This window comes from Piliocolobus tephrosceles, chromosome 3 (assembly GCF_002776525.5).
Source record: "Piliocolobus tephrosceles isolate RC106 chromosome 3, ASM277652v3, whole genome shotgun sequence".
NCBI lineage: Eukaryota > Metazoa > Chordata > Mammalia > Primates > Cercopithecidae > Piliocolobus > Piliocolobus tephrosceles.
In genome coordinates, this window is record NC_045436.1 from 61703423 (window position 1) to 61725002 (window position 21580).

Genomic DNA, 21580 nt, shown 5'->3' on the forward strand with positions numbered 1-21580 from the left:
CCCTCTGGGACAGAGCTCCCAGAGGAAGGAGCAGGCTGCCATCTTTGCTGGTCTACAGCCTTCACTGGTGACATCTCTGGGCATGCAAGAGACCCAGGCAAATAGGGGCTGGATTGGACCCCAGGCAAACAGCAGCAGCCCTACAGAAGAGGGGTCTGACTGCTAAAAGAAAAACAGAGTGCAACAACATCAACAAAAAAGACACCACAAAAACCCCATCCAAAAGTCAGCAGCCTCAAACATCAAAGGTAGATAAACCCATGAAGATGAGAAAGAATGCAAAGATATGGAAAACTCAGAAAGTCAAAATGCCTCTTCTCCAAAAGATTGCAACATGTCTCCAGCAAGGACACAGACCTGGGCTGAGGCTGAGATGGATGAATGTCAATCATCCATCATGCCCAACATGTTTAGGGCAGTCGGAGAGAAGGGCCAGGTCACTTATAAAGGGAAGCCCATCAGACTAACAGCAGACCTCTCAGCAGAAACCTTATAAGCCAGAAGAGGTTGGGGGCCAATTTTCAATATTCTTAAAGAATTTCCAACCTAGAATTTCATGTCTGGCTACACTAAGCTTCATAAGTGAAGGAGAAATAAAATCTTTTTCAGACAAGCAAATGCTGAGGGAATTTGTCACCACTAGGCCTGCTTTGCAAGTGCTCCTGAAGGAAGCACTAAATATGGACAGGAAAAACTGTTACCAGCCACTATAAAAAACACTGAAATACACAGATCTGTAACACTATGAAGCAAAAAAAAAAAAAAAAAAAAAAAAAAAATGCAAAAAAAAAAAGAACAATAACAATAAGAAAAAAAAAAAAAAAAAAAAAAAAAAAGTCTGCAAAATAACCAACTAGTATCATGATGTCAGAATAAAATTCACACATAACAATATTAACCTTAAATGTAAATGCACTAAATACCCCAAATAAAAGACGCAGAGTGGCAAGCTGGATAAACAGTCAAAATCCTTCAGTGTGCTGTATTCAAGAGACCCATTTCACATGCAAGGACACACACAGACTGAAAAGGATGGAGGAAAATCTACCAAGCAAAAGGAAAACAGAAAAAAGGAGAGGTTGCAATACTTGTTTCTGACAAAGACTTTAAACCAATGAAGATTAAAAAGAGAAAGAAAGGCATTACATATTGGTAAAGGGGTCAATTCAACAAGAAGAGCTAACTATCCTAAATATATATGCACCCAATATAGGAGCATCCAGATTCATAACACAAGTTCTTAGAGACCCACAAAGAGACTTAGATTTCCACACAATAATAGTGGGAGACTTTAATACCCCACTGTCAATATTAAATCATTGAGACAGAAAATGAAAAAAGATATTCAGGACTTGAACTCAGCTCTGGATCAAGTGAGACCTGATAAATATCTACAGATCTCTCCACCTCCAAACAACATAATATACATTCTTCTTGATGCCACATGGCACTTACTCTAAAATTGATCACGCAATTAGAAGCAAATCACTCCTCAGCAAATGCAAAAGAAGTGAAATAATAACAAAGTCTCTCAGATCACAGTGCAATCAAATTGGAACTCAAGAGTAAGAAACTCACTCAAAACCACACAACTACATGGAAACTGAACAACCTGCTCCTGAATGACCCCTGGGTAAATAATGAAATTAAGAGAGAAATCAAGAAGTTCTTTGAAACCAATGAAAACAAAGAGATAATGTACCAGAATCTCTGGGGTGCAGCTAAAGCAGTGTTAAGAGGGAAATTTATAGCACTAAATGCCCACATCAAAAAGCTGGAAGGATCTCAAATCGACACCCTAGTATCGCAACTAAAAGACCTAGTGAACCAAGAGCAAACAAACCCGAAAACCAGCAGAAGACAAGAAATGACCAAGATCAGAGTGGAAATGAAGGAGCTAGAGACATGAAAAACCCTTCAAAAAATAAATGAATCCGGGGGTGGGGTTTTTTTTTTTTTTTTGGAAAAGATTAACAAAATAGACCATTAGCCAGACTAATAAAGAAGAAAAGAGAGAAGAATCAAATAGACACAATAAAAAATGATAAAGGGGATATTACCACTGATCCCACAGAAATATAAACAACCATCAGAGAATACTATAACAGTTCTGTGCAAATAAACTCGAAAATCTAGAAGAAATGGATAAATTTCTGGACACATACACCCTCCCAAGACTGAACCAGGAAGAAGTTGAATTGCTGACTAGACCAATAAAAAGTCCTGAAATTAAGGCAGGAATTAATAGGCTACAAACCAAAAAAAGCCCAGGACCAGAAGGATCTACAACTGAATTCTACCAGAAATACAAAGAGAAGCTGATACCACTTCTTCTGAAACTATTCCAAATAACTGAAAAGGAGGAACTCCTCTCTAACTCATTCTATGAGGCCAGCATCATCCTGATATCAAAATCTGGCAGAGATACAACAAAAAAAGAAAACTTCAGGCCAGTATCCCTGATGAACATCAATGCAAAAATTCTCAATAAAATACTGGCAAACTGAATCCAGCAACACATCAAAAAGCTTATCCACCACGATCAAGTTGACTTCATTCCCGGGATGTGAGGCTGGTTCAACATATGCAAATCAATAAACGTAATTCATCACACAAACAGAAATAAAGACAAAAACCACATGATTATCTCAATAGATGCAGAAAAGGCCTTCAATAAAATTCAACATCCCTTCATGCTAAAAACTCTCAATAAACTAGGTATTGAAGGAACATACTTCAAAATAAAAATAAGAGCCACTTATGACAGACTCACAGCCAATATCATACTGAATGGGCAAAAGCTGGAAGCATCCCCCTTGAAAACCAGCACAAGACAAGGATGCCCTCTTTCACCACTATTCAACATAGTATTGGAAGTTCTGGCCAGGGCAATCAGGCAAGAGAATGAAATAAAGGGTATTCAAACAGGAAGAGAGGAAGTCAAAATATCTTTGTTTGCAGAGGACATTATCCTATATCTTGAAGACCCCATTGTCTCAACCCAAAAGCTTCTTAATCTGATAAGCAACTTCAGCAAAGTCTCAAAATACAAAATCATTGTGCAGAAGTCACCAGCATTCCTATACACCAACAGGCAAGCAGAGATCCAAATCATGAATGAACTCCTACTCACAACTGCTTCAAAGAGAATGAAATACCTGGGAATACAGCTAACAAGGGAAGTGAAGGACCTCTTCAAGGAGAACACAAACTGCTGCTCAAGGAAACCAGAGAGGACACAAACAAATGGAAAAATATTCCATACTGATAGACAGGAAGAATCAATATCATGAAAATAGCCATACTGCCCAAAGTAATTCATAGAGTCAATGTTATTCCCATTAAACTATCATTGTTATTCTTCACAGAATTAGAAAAAAACTATTTTAAAATTCATATGGAACCAAAAAAAAGAGCCTGTATAGCCAAGGCAATCCTAAGCCAAAAGACCAAAGCTGGAAGCATCACACTACCAGACTTCAAACTGTACTGTAAGGCTACAATAACCAAAACAGCATGGTACTGGTACAAAAACTGACACATAGACCAATGGAACAGAATAGAGAACTCAGAAATAAGATTGCACATCTACCACCGTGTGATCTTCAACAAACCTGAGAAAAACAAGCAATGAGGAAAGGATTCCTTATTTAATAAATGGCGCTGGGAGAACTGGCTATCCATATGCAGAAAATAGAAACTGGACCCATTCCTCACACCTTATACAAATATTAACTCAAGATGGAATAAAGGCTTAAATGTAAAGCCCAAAACTATAAAATCCCCAGAAGAAAATCTAGGCAATACCATTCAAGGCATAGGCATGGGTGAAGATTTCATGATGCAATCACAAAAGCAATTGCAATAAAAGCAAAACTTGACAAATGGGATCTAGTTAAGCTAAAGACCTTCTGCACAGCAAAAGAAACTATCATCAGAGTGAACAGGCAATCTACAGAGTGGGAGAAAATTTTGGCAATCTATCCATCCGACAATGATCTGATATTCAGACTCTATAAGGAACTCAAACAAATTTACAAGAAAAAAAAAAAAAAAAACCACGTTAAAAACTGGGCAAAGGACATGAACAGACACATCCCAAAAGAAGACATTCATGCAGCCAACAAACATGAAAAAAAAGCACAATATCACTGATTGTTAGAGAAATGCAAATCAAAACCACAATGAGATACCATCTCACACCAGTCAGAGTGGCCATTATTAAAAAGTCTAGAAATAACAGATGCTGGCAAGGTTGTGGGGAAATAGGAATGCTTTTACACTGTTGGGAATGTAAATTAGTTCAACCATTGTGGAAGACAGTGTGGTGATTCTTCAAAGATCTAGAACCAGAAATGCCATTTGACCCAGCAATCCCATTACTGGATTTATACCCAAAGGAATATAAATCATTCTGCTATAAAGATACATGTACATGTATGTTTATTACAGCACTATTTACAGTAGCAAAGACATGGAATCAACCCAAATGCCCATCAGCAATAGACTGGATAAAGAAAATGTGGTACATATACACCATAGAATACTATGCAGCCACAAATGGGAATGAGATCATGTCCTTTGCAGGGACATGGATGAAGCTGGAAGCCATGATCCTCAGCAAACTAATGCAGGGACAGAAAACCAAACAATGTAGGTTCTCACTTATAAGTGGGAGCTGACCATGAGAACACATGGACAAAGGGAGGGGAACAACACACACCAGGGCCTGTTGTAGGGGTAGGGAGAGTATTAGGGAAAATAGCTAATGCATGCTAGGCTTAATAGCTAGGTGACAGGTTGATAGGTGGAGCAAACCGCCATGGCATATGTTTACCTATGTAACAAACCTGAACATCCTGCACATGTACCCCAGAACTAAAACTAAAATAAAATAAAAGCACATTTTACTAAAGAGGGACTTTTGAAACCTCAATGCAGTCATCTCATTTTACATGAAAACTCTGAGCTTAGAGAGGTACAAAAACTTGCTCATGGTCATAGCACTACTTAGCTACAGCACCTGGTCACCTCCTCCCAATCAAAATTGTTTCACCAGATATCAGTATGAATTTTGAGAAAAACAAACAACAAATTGGATAGTTTTCAAGAGTAATTTCCTATATTAATCTTATATTAAAAAAACTTCACATTATTTCAAACTAGTCAATAAATTAACATTATATATCAAAATAGCAATAAGTTAACAATCCCTTCTTTCATATTTTGATAAAGTATATTCTCAAAAGTCTTACAATATTACATTAAGATTTAATGTATCAAATCCAACAGCATTTCAGCTCAATATTTAACAATATTATGTTCAATATTGAAAAGTAAAAAGAAGCTAAATTTTATCTCTGTGTATTGATTTCAGCAATTCTGACAGTGTTTAATCCTCTATGCACGTATTTCTACACATCAAGAAAGCACGGCTACAAGGTTAACCCAAAGAACAATTTAAAAGCTATTTCAATGGCAATTTCTGTGACTGAGTCATGAAAACAGACATAAAGTTCTTGAGGTTTTGGATGAAGAAAAAGTCTCCTGCAGAAGAAAAGAACACACTCATTTCAGAAATTAAAACAACAACAACAACAACAACAAAAACTCTGTCCAATTAATTTAATTTTTGTTTCTGAAAGTATCAGTAGTAAATTTAAAATCCACGAATCTAAATCTATACTAGGGAGAAAGCAGCTAGATTTATTTCTAAATAAATAATATATGCCTTAGGACAATTAGTTTTTATTGCTCTGGAGTGTAATAATCCTATTTTATCAATATGTATTATGATACCACTAAGTTTTTAAATAGTAAATCTAGTTATTACAATAAAGACAATAGCACTAGCATCATAGGCACAATAGTTATTAAATATTTTATTGCTCTTTACTTTCTAATGTTTAATTTTTATTAAAGCATTAAATATATGGTAGCTTTTTTTGGCAAACAACTGAATTGGAATTAACATTGAAATTTTATTTGATTTTCTTAAAGAGTTAAAATTTGAATCTAATCAATACTGATTTATATAAATTGATCTATTTAAACTGGAGATAATTCTGTCTGATTTTCTTAAATTTCTGTTCTGCATAAATCTGCATTATCATAATTCAATACCTTTTGATTCTTTCTATTTCTATAGTCATGAACGTAGTTAACACTCCACTGAACAGCTACATGTGTGCCTAACTGGTCTTCTCATTTCTAGTCTCTCTCATGTGCACATCATTCCATTGGCTGCTTCCAGTTTAATCTTCCAGTAGTACAACTACATGGAATTAAGCTTACACTGATATTCCCAAGCCTCGTTCATATGATAATCACAAGGGAGCTTACTAAAAATACAGATTCCCACTCTCATAGATTTTGACTTAGTAGATCTGGGGCCCAGGCATCTCAGATTTTAACAAGTGATTCAGGTGATTCTAAATCCCATGGACCAGCATATGGGAATTTCTGCTTTGGATAATGTCTGTAAAGTATCTGTCATACAGCTTAATACTACCTGGTACATGTCCAGTACCCCTACTCCCAACTAATTCTGTGCCCTTTCCTCCACCAACCTTTACTCCAACTCAAAGAACCTTCCTCAGTGGTCCTAACTTAGGTTCCCAACTTGATCTTTCACTTAATCTTTGTATATGTCATTCCTCTACCATCCTGGCAAACCAGTCTGCTCACTGCTGTGCTGTATAATTTCCATTGTTTGGGTCTTTGTTCATTAGATTTTGCCCCCTCCTCAGAATTCCTATAGCATTTGGTTGTATCACCTAATTCATTTTACATATATGTATATACAACACACACATATATAGGATTTCTCTCTATATCTATATAATATAGATATATAAATATATAGATATTTGAGCATATTTCATAATTCTTTTGCTAGATATAAGGCCCTTAGAGGCAATGACTATGTCTCTGTGTTTGCCATACCGCCCACCGCCCACCAACCCCACTACCAGTTACACATTTTGCCAGGCACAGTCTCACCTGCTCAACCATCACATATTTATCAAGTGACTATATTATGTGCCAGGTACTGTTGCAGGTGCCAGTGGTGGACAAGACAGATACAATTCCTGACCTCATGAAGCTGACATTGTAATGAAGGTGGGAAGTGGAGAAGGACAAGAAAATAAACAATAAAAGAGTGATATAGAGAATAACTGAGTAGCCACTTTGGTGAGGGAAAGAGATCATGGATCCTCTCTGACGAGATGACCTACCTGTTAGCACTGGTCTGAATATCAAGGATCCAGAAGTGCAAAGGTCAAGGGATAGAATATCCCACGCAGAAGGAACAGCAGAAACAAGATTTGATTGGTACTCATGCAGCTGGTGCACAGCGGATGGAAGAGGAGGGAAGACAGGAGATGGAAACAAAGGTGGACAGGGTCCTGATTGGGCATGGTCTTGTGGCACAGGGCAAAGAGAGGGGAAGGGAAGAAAAGGGAGAGGATGGAAAGAGGGAAAGAAAGGAGAGAGGGGGAAGAAATGAACGAAGCAGGGGAAACAGGGAAGAGGAGAAAAACTGGAATTATTCTTTCAGTGTATTACTAAAATTTAATTTTGTAAGGTAATTTTTAATAGAAAAGTACTTGGGAGGGATTTAAAGGAGATACTTAGCAAATACTATAAAATATATTAAAATATTATAGCTAGATTAAAAATTCCATGTCTACATTTTAAAATGTTAATCTCCTTTATCACTTTTCTGACACTTTACTTTCAAATACTTTTATTCCCACTTACCCTACTACCCAGTAGGCCATAACTGGTGGTGCTTTTTTCTGATCAGTCCAGTTTCCAGGTGAACATTCAAACAACACACCATGTTCTTTAACAGGGTTAAGAGAAGACACCGACTTTGCGGAATCTGAACGGTCTCCACTATTTAGTCCTTGCCTTTTCTGTAAATTAATAAGTATTGTTAGTATTAACTGGTATTACTAGTGTTCGTTTAAAATGTTTTCACAGATTAATTTGAATTGGCTGATGCAAATACTTAAGTGCCTGCAATGACGTTCTTCTTATCTGCAGGAGAATTTCTACTCTTCCTCAATATTTAAATACCATATCCTAAAGAAGGCTTCATGGATAAAGTGTCCCTTGACTTTTCTAGGGAACACTTTGTTCACAGCCCTATGTTATTAGTATGTGCATTATATTATATTAGCAGTTTATAGACCTGTCTTCCACAGTGGAAGACAGAAAATTATAAACTTTTTTTCCCAGGGCACAGACAATATACAATCTTCTTTGTGTGTTTTAAAACCAGCAGTGCCTGGTTCATAGCAGGTGCTTAATAAATATGTTCTAAATGAACAGATAATTCTAATAAATTGAAAAAATATATATTTAAAGCAGCATTTTGTCTTCCTTTGACCCATAATCTCTAAATTTCATACTGATTACAAGCATTAGCAAAACAATGACTCATTTGGACTATAAAGACTTCTTATAAGTTTCAGGCCAAACAGTGGAGTGATTCTTGATCCTTTTCTTTCCTTCATAGCTTTTATCTAATCCTTCAACAAATTTTTTTGGTTTGCCCTCCAAAATATATCCAGAATCCAGAAGCTGTAATCATTTCTTGCTTTCAGAATTTTGAAAGCCTCCTAACTGGTCCCTGCCTCCACCCTTGCTATTCTGTTTCCTGTTCTACCCACAGTAGCCTGAGTGATTCTTTAAAAAAAATTATGGATCATGTCCCTTCTTTGGGCAGAACTGTTCAAGAATGTATGAGCTCTTTCAGAACAAAGCCCAAAGTCCTTATCATAGTCTATCTGGCCATGCATAAGCTGGCCCTGCTACCTTTGTGATCTCTTCCTCCACTCTCTTCTCAGTCTGCTCCAGCACTCTTCCAGCCCCTAGGGGATGATTTCGGGATGAAACTGTTCCACCTCAGATCATCAGGCATTAGAACCGCATAAGTACTGGGCAACCTAGATCCCTTGCATAGACAGTTCACAGTAGGGTTTGCACTCCTATAAGAATCTAATGCGGCAGCTGACCTTACAGGAGGCGGAGCTCAGGCAGTAATGCTCTGCCGCTTTGCATTTGCTGTTCCCCTTGCAGGAAGCTCTGCCCCGAGAGAGCCACATGGCTTGCTCCCTCACTTCATTCAGGTCTCTGTTCAAGTATCACTTGACATGATCAGAAAGACCTTTCAAAATAGTCACTCCCACCTCTCATCCTTACCATGTTCTATTATTTTGCTTGACACTGGTTCTTCTTAGCATACTATTTTTTAATTCTTTTCTTTCCTCCATTAGAAAATAGGCTTCATGAAGGAAGGGACTTTGTTTTGTCCACTGTTGTATCCCAAGCTCCTAGAATAGTGTCTGGTGCAGAGTAGGTACCTCAATGTTTAAATAAGATAGGGAAAACTAATTTATATTACTAAATATTATCAAATAAGTAAATGAAATATTCCTTTATAACATTTATGTTATGTTAAAAAGGAAAATAGGAGCATAAGAATCCAAAGCATATAGGAATATATGGTCAAACACAGTATTTCTACAGAATAACAATTTCTGAGGACTCAAAGAAAAAATCCTATAAGACATAGAATTTTACTGCTGAACGAGCCTGGAGAGAAGATAAAATCTATCCCACTAGCTTCATAGCTAAGGACACAGGAGGAGGTGAGGTTCAGTCCGGGATTCCTTATTCCTTGTCCAATGTTCTTCCACTTTTAAACCCAAGTTCTTCACAAATTTGGCATCCTTAACACATGTATTGCTATATACATTACAATCATTTTCAGAGAGGTTTTTTGGCTGTATAATGTCACAAGTAAACCTCTGTGTGTTTTATCCTTTTCAAGAAATCAACACCTATCTTTTCCAGCCATTTAAACGATCTGATATTGTAATTGTATACAGCATTATTATTTATTCAACAGATGACAACATTCAATGAAACTTCATCCTGGATAGAAAAGCAAGCAAGCAATCGACCAACCAAAGGCCAAAAAATTTGCATTAGTCTTGTGTCTATAGCTATATCTTAACCCAGCGGTCCCCAATCTTTTTGGCATCGGAGACCAATTTCTGGGGGAGGGATCGTTTCAAGATGAAACTGTTCTACCTCGGATCGTCAGGCATTAGATTCGCATAAGTGTACAGCCTAGATCCCTCACATGCACAGTTCACAATGATAGGGTTTGCACTCCTACGCACTGCTGATCTGACAGGAGGCAGAACTCAGGCGGTAAGACTTCCTGGCGCGCCACTCACCTCCTGCTGTGCAGCCTGGTTCCTAATAGGCCACAGACAGCTACTGGTATGTGGCCCAGGGGTTGGGGACCCCTGCCTTAACCCATTATATTCCAAAATACCTTATACTGTTGGCTAAATACTTAAAGAATTATCAAAGTTATTTTAGGAACCAATTGGTAGATATTATTACCCAAGTAATGGTTGAGTCACAGATATGAAATGTGGAAGGTTAATTTACATTACACATGACTGTATTGTGCTTTGCTGTAGAAAACACAGGTCTACCATTTCCTGAAATAGTAACCTAAGACATCAAATTCAGTATGAAATAAAACCTTGAAGTACTGTGAGTACAAATGTTTTGGCACCCAAGTTAGATTGAGTGACTATTTAAAAAAACTTAATTACATGAAAACAATGTAGGGCATATTGATTAGAGAACAGAATTCTTAGAGATCTGGAAATTAAACTGGCGGAAAACTGTATTTATAGCAATGCCCTACCTCTTCAACCAATGTCTGTTGGAAAACTGCACGAATGGAAAGACAACACTGATGGAAATTCTTTATTAGCTGAGGGTGGATAGAGCCACTTAGCTGCGCCACCTCTTCAAGGGTAGGAGTAATAAAGATTCCTTGCACTGTTTCTAAGGCAACATAATGGAAAAGTGTGTTCTCAGGACCAGATGTCAGTCTTAAAAAGAAAAAATGAGAAGAAAAAAGAAATTTTAGTAAATTTTAAAATATTGGTTCATTTCGAATTTAGTAGACTTCTTACAAGCTTTTATCTACAATATAATATTAGTAGTATAATTAGGGATGGGAAACTGGGCTAAACATTTAATTCCCTCTTCATCCTTAACTGAAGTACAAGCTAGGGTTATTCACTCCCTTAATGGAGGCAAATACTACATGTTATGCAAGGATAAGTAAATATCAATTCATTTGCAAGTAACTTAATCACTCCTTTGCTAAACAACCCAAATTGGCTAACTGCCTCTTTTTCCATGGTTGGTATTAAATAATTCAGCTCATGTCTGAACCAGATAGCTATAAGCCATAAACAAGATATCACTCTAGGGTAGACCACATATGAAAATACCTTCCAACAAACTAAACACATTTAAGTTAGTAGCATTAAAGTATTTTACCATGATAGTCAAACTTATGTTCCTGAAGAAAAATCAAATTATTATTACAACTTGAAAAATTTGATTAATATTCTATAATACCATGACAATTCGTGGTAGTATTCTACCACTTCTCATTATTACTATCTTCTTTCTTTCCTATGTTCTCTTACTCATTTTTTACTTTCTTCCCCATCTTTCCTCCCTGGTTTAGTCTCAAACAGGCCAGCAGAACCTATAAATACTGTTAATTTCTACCGGTAGTAAGATAAGCAAAAGAACAATAGTAATAGCAACAATGAAATAATAATAATAGTTAACGTATAGTGAATGCCCTCTATATACCAGGGTAGGTGTTTTAAAATACCTTAGTCTTAATTCTCATAATGATATTGCAAGGTAACTTCCATTACTATCCTAATTTTAGCCATGAGAAAATCAATGGTCAGAGGACTTGGATTAACGTGCTTGAGAGGTCGCATAGCCTAATGGCAGATTTTAGCTGACTCTGAAGCTTGTTCTGTAAAACCATGCTTTTTCCTCTCCAGGGCTGACTTCTGATTACAGCAGTTCCCCTCCTGCATCTCAAATACTCAAGCTGCCCCATTTTAATCCTTCTATGGTAAAAGGCTGTCTATACTAAAAAATATCATCAGTTGATTTTTTTTTTTCCAGCCATAGCATAGAGACAAGAAAAAGGCATATTTCAGCTCTTAGCCTAGATACTGCCTAGCTCATCCATGCAGATTAAATTATTGTTAAACAGTTAATCAGGCAGCATGATCCAAATAAACTTCTTATCATTGATTTATGGCCTTGGAACTCTTTTGAGACCAGGGATAGGGAGGGAAGGAAATAATTTATAACTTCTTCTTTCACTTTTCCACAAGGGTAGCTGGCTCATTAACAATTAGTGGCTGACCACCTTTCCAGAAATAAAAACTTAAATAAGATGAAAAGAATTATGATTATTTTAAAAGGAAAATAATTTAAAACATACATTTTAATCTGGAGATCTTCAGGTTAAAAAAAGTACAGAACAAAAATTATTCTTTACAAAATAACTTACAACATTATTCTTTACAAAAGAAGTTTCTTTTGGGGGGGGGTCAGAATTAACATTTTTGTTATCTTTTACATTGTTCTCTAAAAAGTAAACCACAATACAATAAGCAGGTTTAGCTCTTGAAACCATAAACTCACTCAGTATATATTAACTAAAAGTTTAAAAAATCACCAAATAAGCAATTACCCAGTAGGAAGATAAAAGATTTATACAAAAAAGCAGATAAAATCAGATTTAGTCTTCAGAAAGGTCACTCCTGCAATAGAGAATGGGTTTAGGGTAGGCCAGGAGTTGGGAAGCTGTTGCAATAAAACCAGGTGAAAGAAAATGGGAGCCTAAACTAGGGCAGTGTCAATAGAGGGGTGAATGGATTCAAGAACTACTGGAATGCAGAATGGGTAGGACTTAGTTACTGAATGAGATGTTTTGTAAATGTTATTTTCAATATATTATATATATTTTATTTTACAAAGATAGGTGCATATAGGTTAGAATAATATATTACATCCTGTTTTATATCATGCTTTTAAAATGAACTGCATTGTATAAAAACACCTTTGCATGTCAGTAATGAGAATAAACACACGTCTTTGGCACCTTTTAAAATAGGAGAGCCTATGATTTACACCACATGTGAATTTATGTTTACAACATTGAACTTGAGAAAAAGAGTCTCCTTTTACTAGAGACAATGCCAATATAACATACATATTTTAAAAATTCTGATATGGAGTTAATAAAATTTCCGAGCAATAGTTTTTGTTAAATGGAAGACTAGAGTTTGGTACTTTTGGGTTCCATAAAAGGTTTGGTTCCAATTTATTTGTCTTAAAATCATGTTTAACTATCAAAAAATTAAACATTTATATTTGGAGGCATTAAATGCTAAATTTTAACGCATCAGATTTCTGATATATTATTTTATGTAGACAAGTTACTTTTTGTCTTAAGAAAAAAAGAATTTCCTAACAACTTTGTAACACATACATTTGAACTTATTGCAAAGTGTTTCAGTAGTTAAGAATGTGGTAGCTCTGTACTGTGTGTGTGTGTGTGTGTGTGTGTGTGTGTGTGTGTGTGAATTCTATTAGTATGTGTCTAGTTGTTCAAATAAAAGTATGCAATTGAGTTTATTATACCAGTTGATCCCACACATGATGTCATAAATGCCTGCCAAGGCACAGGCGGACCTGCGTGTCACCACATAAGTGCATAAGAAGTGAATATATAACATTTCATATTATAATAATTACAGACAGTTTAAGTTGCTAAACATTTTCTCCTCACTCAGTTTCTTTTACCTCAGAATTCCCTACTCGATGCAAGTTTGAAATTATACCTACTTTCTAAAGAGTGTTAAGGGACCAGTTCCCTGGTTCCCAAACTCTGAGAGTGAGATATACCGGGAGGAAACTTATTAGGAAGTACTCTTGGGAAAAACAGCTATGGGGTGGAGTGACTCAGAAGAACTGAGCAGAGGGAGAAGATGAACTGCCCTGCAGTGGCAACAAGTCTCAGCCGATACTACTGGGTACTGTGAAGCTTGGCTGGCCTTTCAGAGTTGTCTTCAATTTAGGCAAGGGGCCAAGCCTTTGTACTCACTTATTTATTAGTCATTAGAAGTGGGCTCCTCCCAGGGAGGAGTGTAACTTTAGCTGAGTCAACAAGTTTCCATGTAGGACACAGCCAGGGGAGTGACAAGGCTAGGGGATCTGTGAGGCATTAGCAGCCACCATTCTCAAGTGTTGGGAAGGAATACCCTGAGCTAAGGTATAACTGGACAGCACACCACTGCATCCACCGAATACTCCAAAAAATAGTAAACTCTAATTTAAAAATTATATTAAATATACAAAAGGGAGGTTATCTGTGGAGAGATAAAGGGGGACTTTCACATTTTGAAATATTACTTTGTGGCCGGGCGTGGTGGCTCACGCCTGCAGTCCCAGCACTTTGGGAGGCTGAGGCGGGTGGATCACAAGGTCAGGAGATTGAGACCATCCTGGCTAACACGGTGAAACTCTGTCTCTACTAAAGATACAAAAAATTAGCCAGGCGAGGTGGCGGGCACCTGTAGTCCCAGCTACTCGGGAGACTGAGGCAGGAGAAATGGCGGAAACCCAGGAGGTGGAGGTTGCAGTGAGCCGAGATCGTGCCACTGCACTCGAGCCTGGGCGACAGAGCAAGACTTCGTCTCAAAAAAAAAAAAAAAAAAAAAAGGAAATATTACTTTGTGTGTTTTTTCTCTCTTATAATACTAATATGGTAATTTTCCTAAATGTGTAATGAAATATTAAAGAAATACCACAGATCTTACCTTTAATATGTAAGATATATCAGAATTACATTTGTTGAGTAAAATACATGTTATAGAATTGTACTTTCTCACTGTAAAACTTCCTGAAAGAGTTTAAGTGAACAAGAATAAGAAAGTTTCTTACTTCACTGTATTATATATTTCTAATTCTTTTTCTGGAAGGTCCTTTTTCAAGTTTCCCAAATGAAATGGATTTGGAAGAGTAGACTTCTTTTTAGTGACCTGAAAAATACAGTTAAGTAGATTGGTTTATATCTAAGATTGGAATCATATAGCAGAAACAATTTAAAAATTAAACATCCTTCTAAGAGAAGTACTTACCACTTGCAATGCTTCTTTTAAATATTTTTGATGCTAACTTGTACCTCTTGGCTTATCCGTGGCTGACAGGGATCCCAGGGTCATGTCCTGGGAGGGCATGATGGTGTTCCCTGAAAACCTCCTACCAGAGCCATTACCAAGTTTGTATGTACGCATACTTGTCTCCCTCCCTAGACTCTGCACTCCTCAAAGTCAGGGGCTGTGTCTTACCTCTGTGTCTCCTTTGTGTAGTATGGCCCTTGGCACTTAGTAGGTATTCAATCACTATTTGTTGAATGGCTGAATCTTAAAGGTTAACTCAGTTTCTCTTAGGAGCTATTCATGGCTTGGTAATTCTTTAGTCTGTCCATATCCTTTTAGACTATTTCCTACCAATTTCATCAACTGGGATAACAGGTATGGTACTGATGTGAGTACTTCCAAATACACCCCACTTAGGGGTCCAAAAGTATTCTATTGTTTGGTATGAGGAGATTGCATCTGGTTATTTATGCCATGCTACTAGCATCTCATATTTTATTTGTGCTCCTTCTCAGACTCCTCATCTGGTATCACCTCCATCCATCCAAATGACAAGTTTCAAAAGTGTTTTGAAAGATGACAGCATCACTAGAATAAGTACAAAGCCTCCCAGGATGAATGTTTTGATAATCATTTGGATATTTTATGGTATTTTCATGGGAAAGAATCAGGAAAAATGATCTGAAAAATGAACATCCTCTTTAGAGTCAACTTTAAAATCTTTAAGTATTACAAAGGCTCAGATTTTAAAATCTATAAAAATAGGATAATACACACACACGCAGACACATACACACACTCACATACACACATTTATGGTTCTGATTCTCTTTGCTGAACATTTCATTGGCTATTTAGTCAGATCAGCCCCCAACAGGCCCCACGGCTTGGATGCTCTCTGCTGTCATTGCAAATAGGAAAGAGATGAACACGGAAATTGAAATTAAAGCTTTCCTATTTCTAAGTACTGTTAAACAGATATGGATGTCAAGGAACTCTTGTCTTATTACTTGACATTTCTCTCTCTCTCTCTTTTTTTTTTTTTGAGACAGAGTCTCACTCTGTCACCCAGGCTGGAGTGACAAATCATGCAGTGGCACAATCTCAGCTCATTGCAACCTCTGCCTCCTGGGTTTAAGCAATTCTTGTGCCTCAGCCTCCCGATGTATCTGGGATCACAGGTGTGCACCACCATGCCTGGCAATTTTTTTGTAATTTTATTAGAGGCTGGGTTTTGCCACGTTGGCCAGGCTGGTCTCGAACTCCTGGCCTCTAGCAATCTGCCATGCGTGGCCTGATATTTCTTTTTCTTTTTGGTTCAAAATCATTGGTTTGCCAGCAGTGACTGAAATAACCACCATGTCAAATGAAGAATGGTATGCCACTAAAAAAACTGTCCTGCAATTATAAAACAAGGACTGGAGAGACAACTTAGCTCCCAGAATGTACACACTTGAATGAGTACACACCTTAAGCAAGGTCCCCCTTTCTTCTAAACCATCAGAGCCCTGAGATTCTCTTTGCTTCCGTACTGCATCCGGTGTAGTATGGGGGCTAAAGCCATCATCTTCTCCACCTTCACAACCATTGTCAGATCCTCCACTGCTACGGGAAGGACTGGGCTTACGTGTCTTTAAGGAATAGTCACCAAAAAGGGTTCTTCTGCATGTTGGAGAAGTTGCTACTTTGGAAGTACCTTGTAGCCTACTGAGAATAGGGGAAGTGGTCAAGCTATCTGTTTTTTCACGTGATCCAGTAAGGAACCAATCAGCACAAGACAAACAGGGGGTTGGAGAAGATGCTAGCCGTTCATCTATGCGAGAATCTACTCCATTCAGCTGGTGAAGAGTTGTTTTGACCTGATCCACATATATACAGTCTGGTCCAGGACTCCCAATAGCTTTGGATGCGCAACCTCCAGCTTCTAAGAGTACACATAGCATATAATGTTTCTATAGGGAAAAAAATGACAAATGTAGGTTTAGCTACCATGAAAATATTTACATAAAATGTGCATGTATAAATTTATAAATATCGAAGATATAGAGGCATATGGCATAATCATGTGATGATTATTAAAAATTCTTCCCTCATCTTTCCTTTTTGGTTATTATCAATGCTTCTTGATCCCAGCTGAAAACAATCTTACACTGCCTTATCTTGATATACCATCAAACCACTTCTTTTGAGACACGGAATTCAGTAAGATAGCTGTCAAGAGCCTCAGTTACTGGAAGTCCTTTCATCTGCAATTGCACATTTATTCTATTTTTGATTCTATATTCTTTTCATGCCTCCCTCCATCTCCAAAACAAGCCAATGGAAAAAACCACTATAGAAAGGGGAACAAAAGACTTTAGAAACCTGCTACAATCTTTTCTTAGATTTTATTAATATTTGTCCACGAGTATTAAATGGATGCAAAAAAGGCATGTAACATTTCCTTGAATACTGGTATTAGACAAACTAATAATTTTACATGAGCATGTTTGTTTATTTAGACAGTCAATAGATACCTACCTACCACTACATCCCTCAATCCCAGCTGAAAAGAAAAAAGGAAAAGAAAAGAAGAAAAATCCCAAGAAAGAAGCTGAGGTAAACTTACCAAGCCAACAACTAGCAGAAAATATCTTCCTTCAGGTTCCGGAAAGACTTCAGCGCTTGAGTCTGCCAAAGGTCGGAGGTGATACTGAGGAAACACTTCTCTCCATATTATCAACTGACCAATTCTTTGTTTTGCTGCTAAAGGCAGCAGGCAATAGTGGCGACAGTATACGGCAATATCAATAAGATCATCCTTGGGTAAATGATTGCATATCAAATAACCCTTGAATTTAACCACAAAGAGCAAAAGTCTACCAGTGATATAAAGCAATAGTCCCATAATATATTTCTAAGAGTTTTATAAACACTTCTTCACTTGGTTTAGAATATTCTAGTTTCAAATGGTGTAAATGAATATATAGTAGATGTTTTCTTGTTCTTTTTTTTTTTTTTCTTGAGGTCAAAGTAGAGCTCAAATGATAACTTAAGGTCTACCAACAGGCAGACTTAAGCACAAAGCAAGATCACCTCTGCACAGTATAGCTTCAGTATTTGGCAAAATTAGAAAAGAACTGAATTCTGATAATGGAAAGTCAAGAAGCAGGGGTCATGACAGAGACTTTTCACTGTGCATCCTTCCCTATTGCTTCTTTGTTAGATGTGTTTTACATTGTGTTTAAAAATCCTTTTTTAAAAATAAAAGTACTTAAATTCATTTGATGCTTTATTTGCTTTACATGAACATGAACTAAATGTTATATAAGACTTATTTAAAAGATGTAGGTTACTTTTCTTTTTTTTGAGACAGAATCTCACCCTGTCACCCAGGCTGGAGTGCAGTGGCGTGAACTCAGCTCACTGCAGCTTCTGCTTCCCGGGTTCATGCCATTCTCCTGCCTCAGCCTCCTGAGTAGCTGGGATTATAGGCACGCACCACCATTCCCAGGTAATTTTTTTTGGATTTTTAGTAGAGATGAGGTTTCACCATGTTAGACATGTTGATCTCGAACTCCTGACCTCTGGTGATCCACCTGCCTCGGTCCCCCAAAGTGATGGAATTACGGGTGTCAGCCACTGTGCCCAGCCAACTTTTCAACACAGGATAAAAAATACACTCTTTCAAAAGGAAATCCAGAAAAATATTGTTCTTCTCTCTTACAAACTTGGTCCTTTGAGTATTGTTTCTCCTGTGCACATTTGTAAATACTTTATAAATGCTTTAGAATGCAATGAAACCATAAATATTTATTATATTTACAAATATGTAGATGCAAATCTTGTTTTAAGGTCTTAATCTGGTCAGGCATGGTAGCTCACGCCTGTAATCCCAGCACTTTGGGAGGCCAAGGCAGGAGGATTGCTTGAGCCTGGGAATTGCTTAAGCCCAGAAATTGGATGTTGCAGTGAGCTATGATTGTACCCTGTGTTCTAGCCTAGGTGGCAGAGCGAGACCCTGTCTCTAAAGTGAGAAAGATCTTAATCTTATGGTACCTACATTTAAAAGAAAAGAGATAAATGTATTTTTCATGTTTGTAAAATTTTTGACAATTTAGGTCTGTTTATACAACGCTGGACATTTAGACTTCCAGCTTCAACTTACCTTGTAAAATAGAGAAGACCCCAAAATTGTATACAGCCGCCTCATGTCATAGTAATCCTCAGACTGGGGGAAAAATTCATAGTGGATTTTATATTTTTATTTTTTTGTGATAAAAATTCCAATTAAGCTATAATAGTTAAAATGAAAATTATATTCTTTAGTAACTAAACTTTTCATAGTGTCATCTTTAGAAATCAATATACCAGAGTATCAGGATGAAATATAATATGTATATGTTTATTTCACTGAGAACAACCTTATTTTTTATTCTTTTAAGATGCTTGATTAGAGACATTAAGAACATAAAATCTGTTACTCTATGAGGGATTTCTTACAACATATCTTCTTAGGACAAAAAACTTTTACTCTACATCATCTACAGTATCCAATATTACCATATGCTATTTTTGAAAGCACTAATTGATGCAACCTATTTGCAACCTACTGAGCGGTATGTAAAAAAAATTAAGTATACATACCCTTTGAATAATTCTACTTCTAGAAATCTACAGGAATACTCAAGCAGTGGAATCATGATTTTTATATAAAAAGTTAACAGTTGGATTATTTGTAATATGGAAAAATCAGAGATAACATGATATTCAACAATGGAGGAACGGCCAGCAAAACTAGATATACCACAGAATATCACACATATGTTAAAAAAATACGATTGATCTATATGAGCAGGCATAAAAGGTTTCAGGATACACTGCTCAGCAAAGAATGCAAGCTGCAGAACAAAATATACACTATCATCTGATTTTTGTTAAAAATAGCATCCCCACCAACTATATACATGTGTGTTGGTTTGTGTGTGGGAATGTATGTATATGGAAAAAGGTCTGGAAGGATACATTCCAATCCATAAGAGCAGTTACACCTGGGGATGGAAGTGAGAGAAAGGGATAAGCGAAGGTATTTGCTTTTAATAACCATGCTTAGAGCTTCACCCTATATACAGCTATTACTTTTATAAGCTTTTTTTCTTTTTAAAAAACCCAACGAAACCTAAAGAAAACTAAAAACTGGAAATAACACAGCCATTCCTCAGTCAGGGAATGGATAAACAAACTGTGATACATGTATATGACAGAATACTACTATTCAGCAATATTAAGGACTGAACTGCCTGCACAGTAGCAGGAATGAATCTTAAATCCATTATGCTAAGTTAAAGCCAGACACAAAAATTACCTACTGTATGATTATTTATTTATTTAAATTCTCAAGACACATGTGGAGTGTCTGGTTTATTCAAAGGGGCTGTCAGAGGCCCGACCATGGAGCAGGAACCAAATAGTTGGGAGCTATGGGGCTGAACAGCGCAGGGATGCCCAGGTACGAGAAAGGGGGGTGTGCTGAGCAACCAGAGCAGCATTAGAGCCAGGTTGAGCAGGATGATTCACTTTATACGACATCCTGAAAATGGCAAAATCATGGGGACAGAACACAGATCAGTGATTGCCAGAGGTTGGGGGTATAGAGAGGGGTTGACTATAAAGGGGAAAGAAACATTTACTGAATGTAAATTATACCTTAATAATAATTTTTAAAAACTAAGGAAAACACAGCATTAGGATTAAATCTTTAATTTCACCAAAAAGTACAGAATAGATCCTTATTTCCATATTTTTTAAATTAAGGCAAAATTCAATGTGAAGTATTCTGTGAGTTTTGACAAATGCATATAGCTATGTAAGCACCACCAAAATCAAAATGTAGAACAGTTCCCTCAGCACTTCCCTAAACCAGCTTTTTTTCTGAGTAGTAGTCCATTCCTGGATATACCAGAATTTGTTCTGGTATTCACACCTGCTGATGGACAGTTAAGTTATTTGAGTTGTTTCCACTTTTCGGCTATTACAAATAAAGTTATTTTGTAATAATAACTTTATTACAGGTCTTTGTATTACATATGCTTTCAGTTCTCTTGGTTTAAAAAGATAGGAACAGACTGGTTGAATTATATGGTAGGTATATGTTTAGGTTATTAAGAAATTGCCAAACTGTTTTCCAAAGTAGTTGTACCATTTTACATTCTCAATTTATCCATTTTTTCTTTTATGAATTGTGGTTTTCTTTTTTTTTTTTTTTTTTTTTTACTGTATCTAGGAATCCCAATAGATTATTTTTAACCATAGAAAATATTGTTAATTCCACTGCTCGTTAAAATAGTGTTCTATAAAGGCAGGAATTAGATTTTTTAAGTTCCAAAAATCAGATATTTTAATACTTTAGTTCTGAACTGCTCCTAATGGTTAATATCCATCTAAACATTTTCCATTACTCAAAAAATTATGAGCCATAAGAGTTTACCATGCCTAAATTTCTATTATTT

The 21580-nt window shown here is 36.7% G+C and overlaps 1 protein-coding gene across 1 annotated transcript in view; it reads right to left on the reverse strand.

Moving 5' to 3' along the window:
• Nucleotides 1–5103: 5103 nt before the first annotated feature.
• INTU (inturned planar cell polarity protein) overlaps nucleotides 5104–21580 on the reverse strand; it is a 90681-nt gene continuing 74204 nt past the window's right edge. Inside the window, exons 10-16 of the mRNA XM_023217614.3 lie at nucleotides 19240–19302; nucleotides 17701–17922; nucleotides 16562–17044; nucleotides 14875–14972; nucleotides 10742–10931; nucleotides 7765–7922; nucleotides 5104–5547 (exon numbers count right to left, since the gene is read on the reverse strand). Of these exons, the coding sequence (XP_023073382.2) occupies nucleotides 5436–5547; nucleotides 7765–7922; nucleotides 10742–10931; nucleotides 14875–14972; nucleotides 16562–17044; nucleotides 17701–17922; nucleotides 19240–19302 (1326 nt within the window). The 3' untranslated portion in view covers nucleotides 5104–5435. The remainder of the gene's footprint in view (nucleotides 5548–7764; nucleotides 7923–10741; nucleotides 10932–14874; nucleotides 14973–16561; nucleotides 17045–17700; nucleotides 17923–19239; nucleotides 19303–21580) is intronic.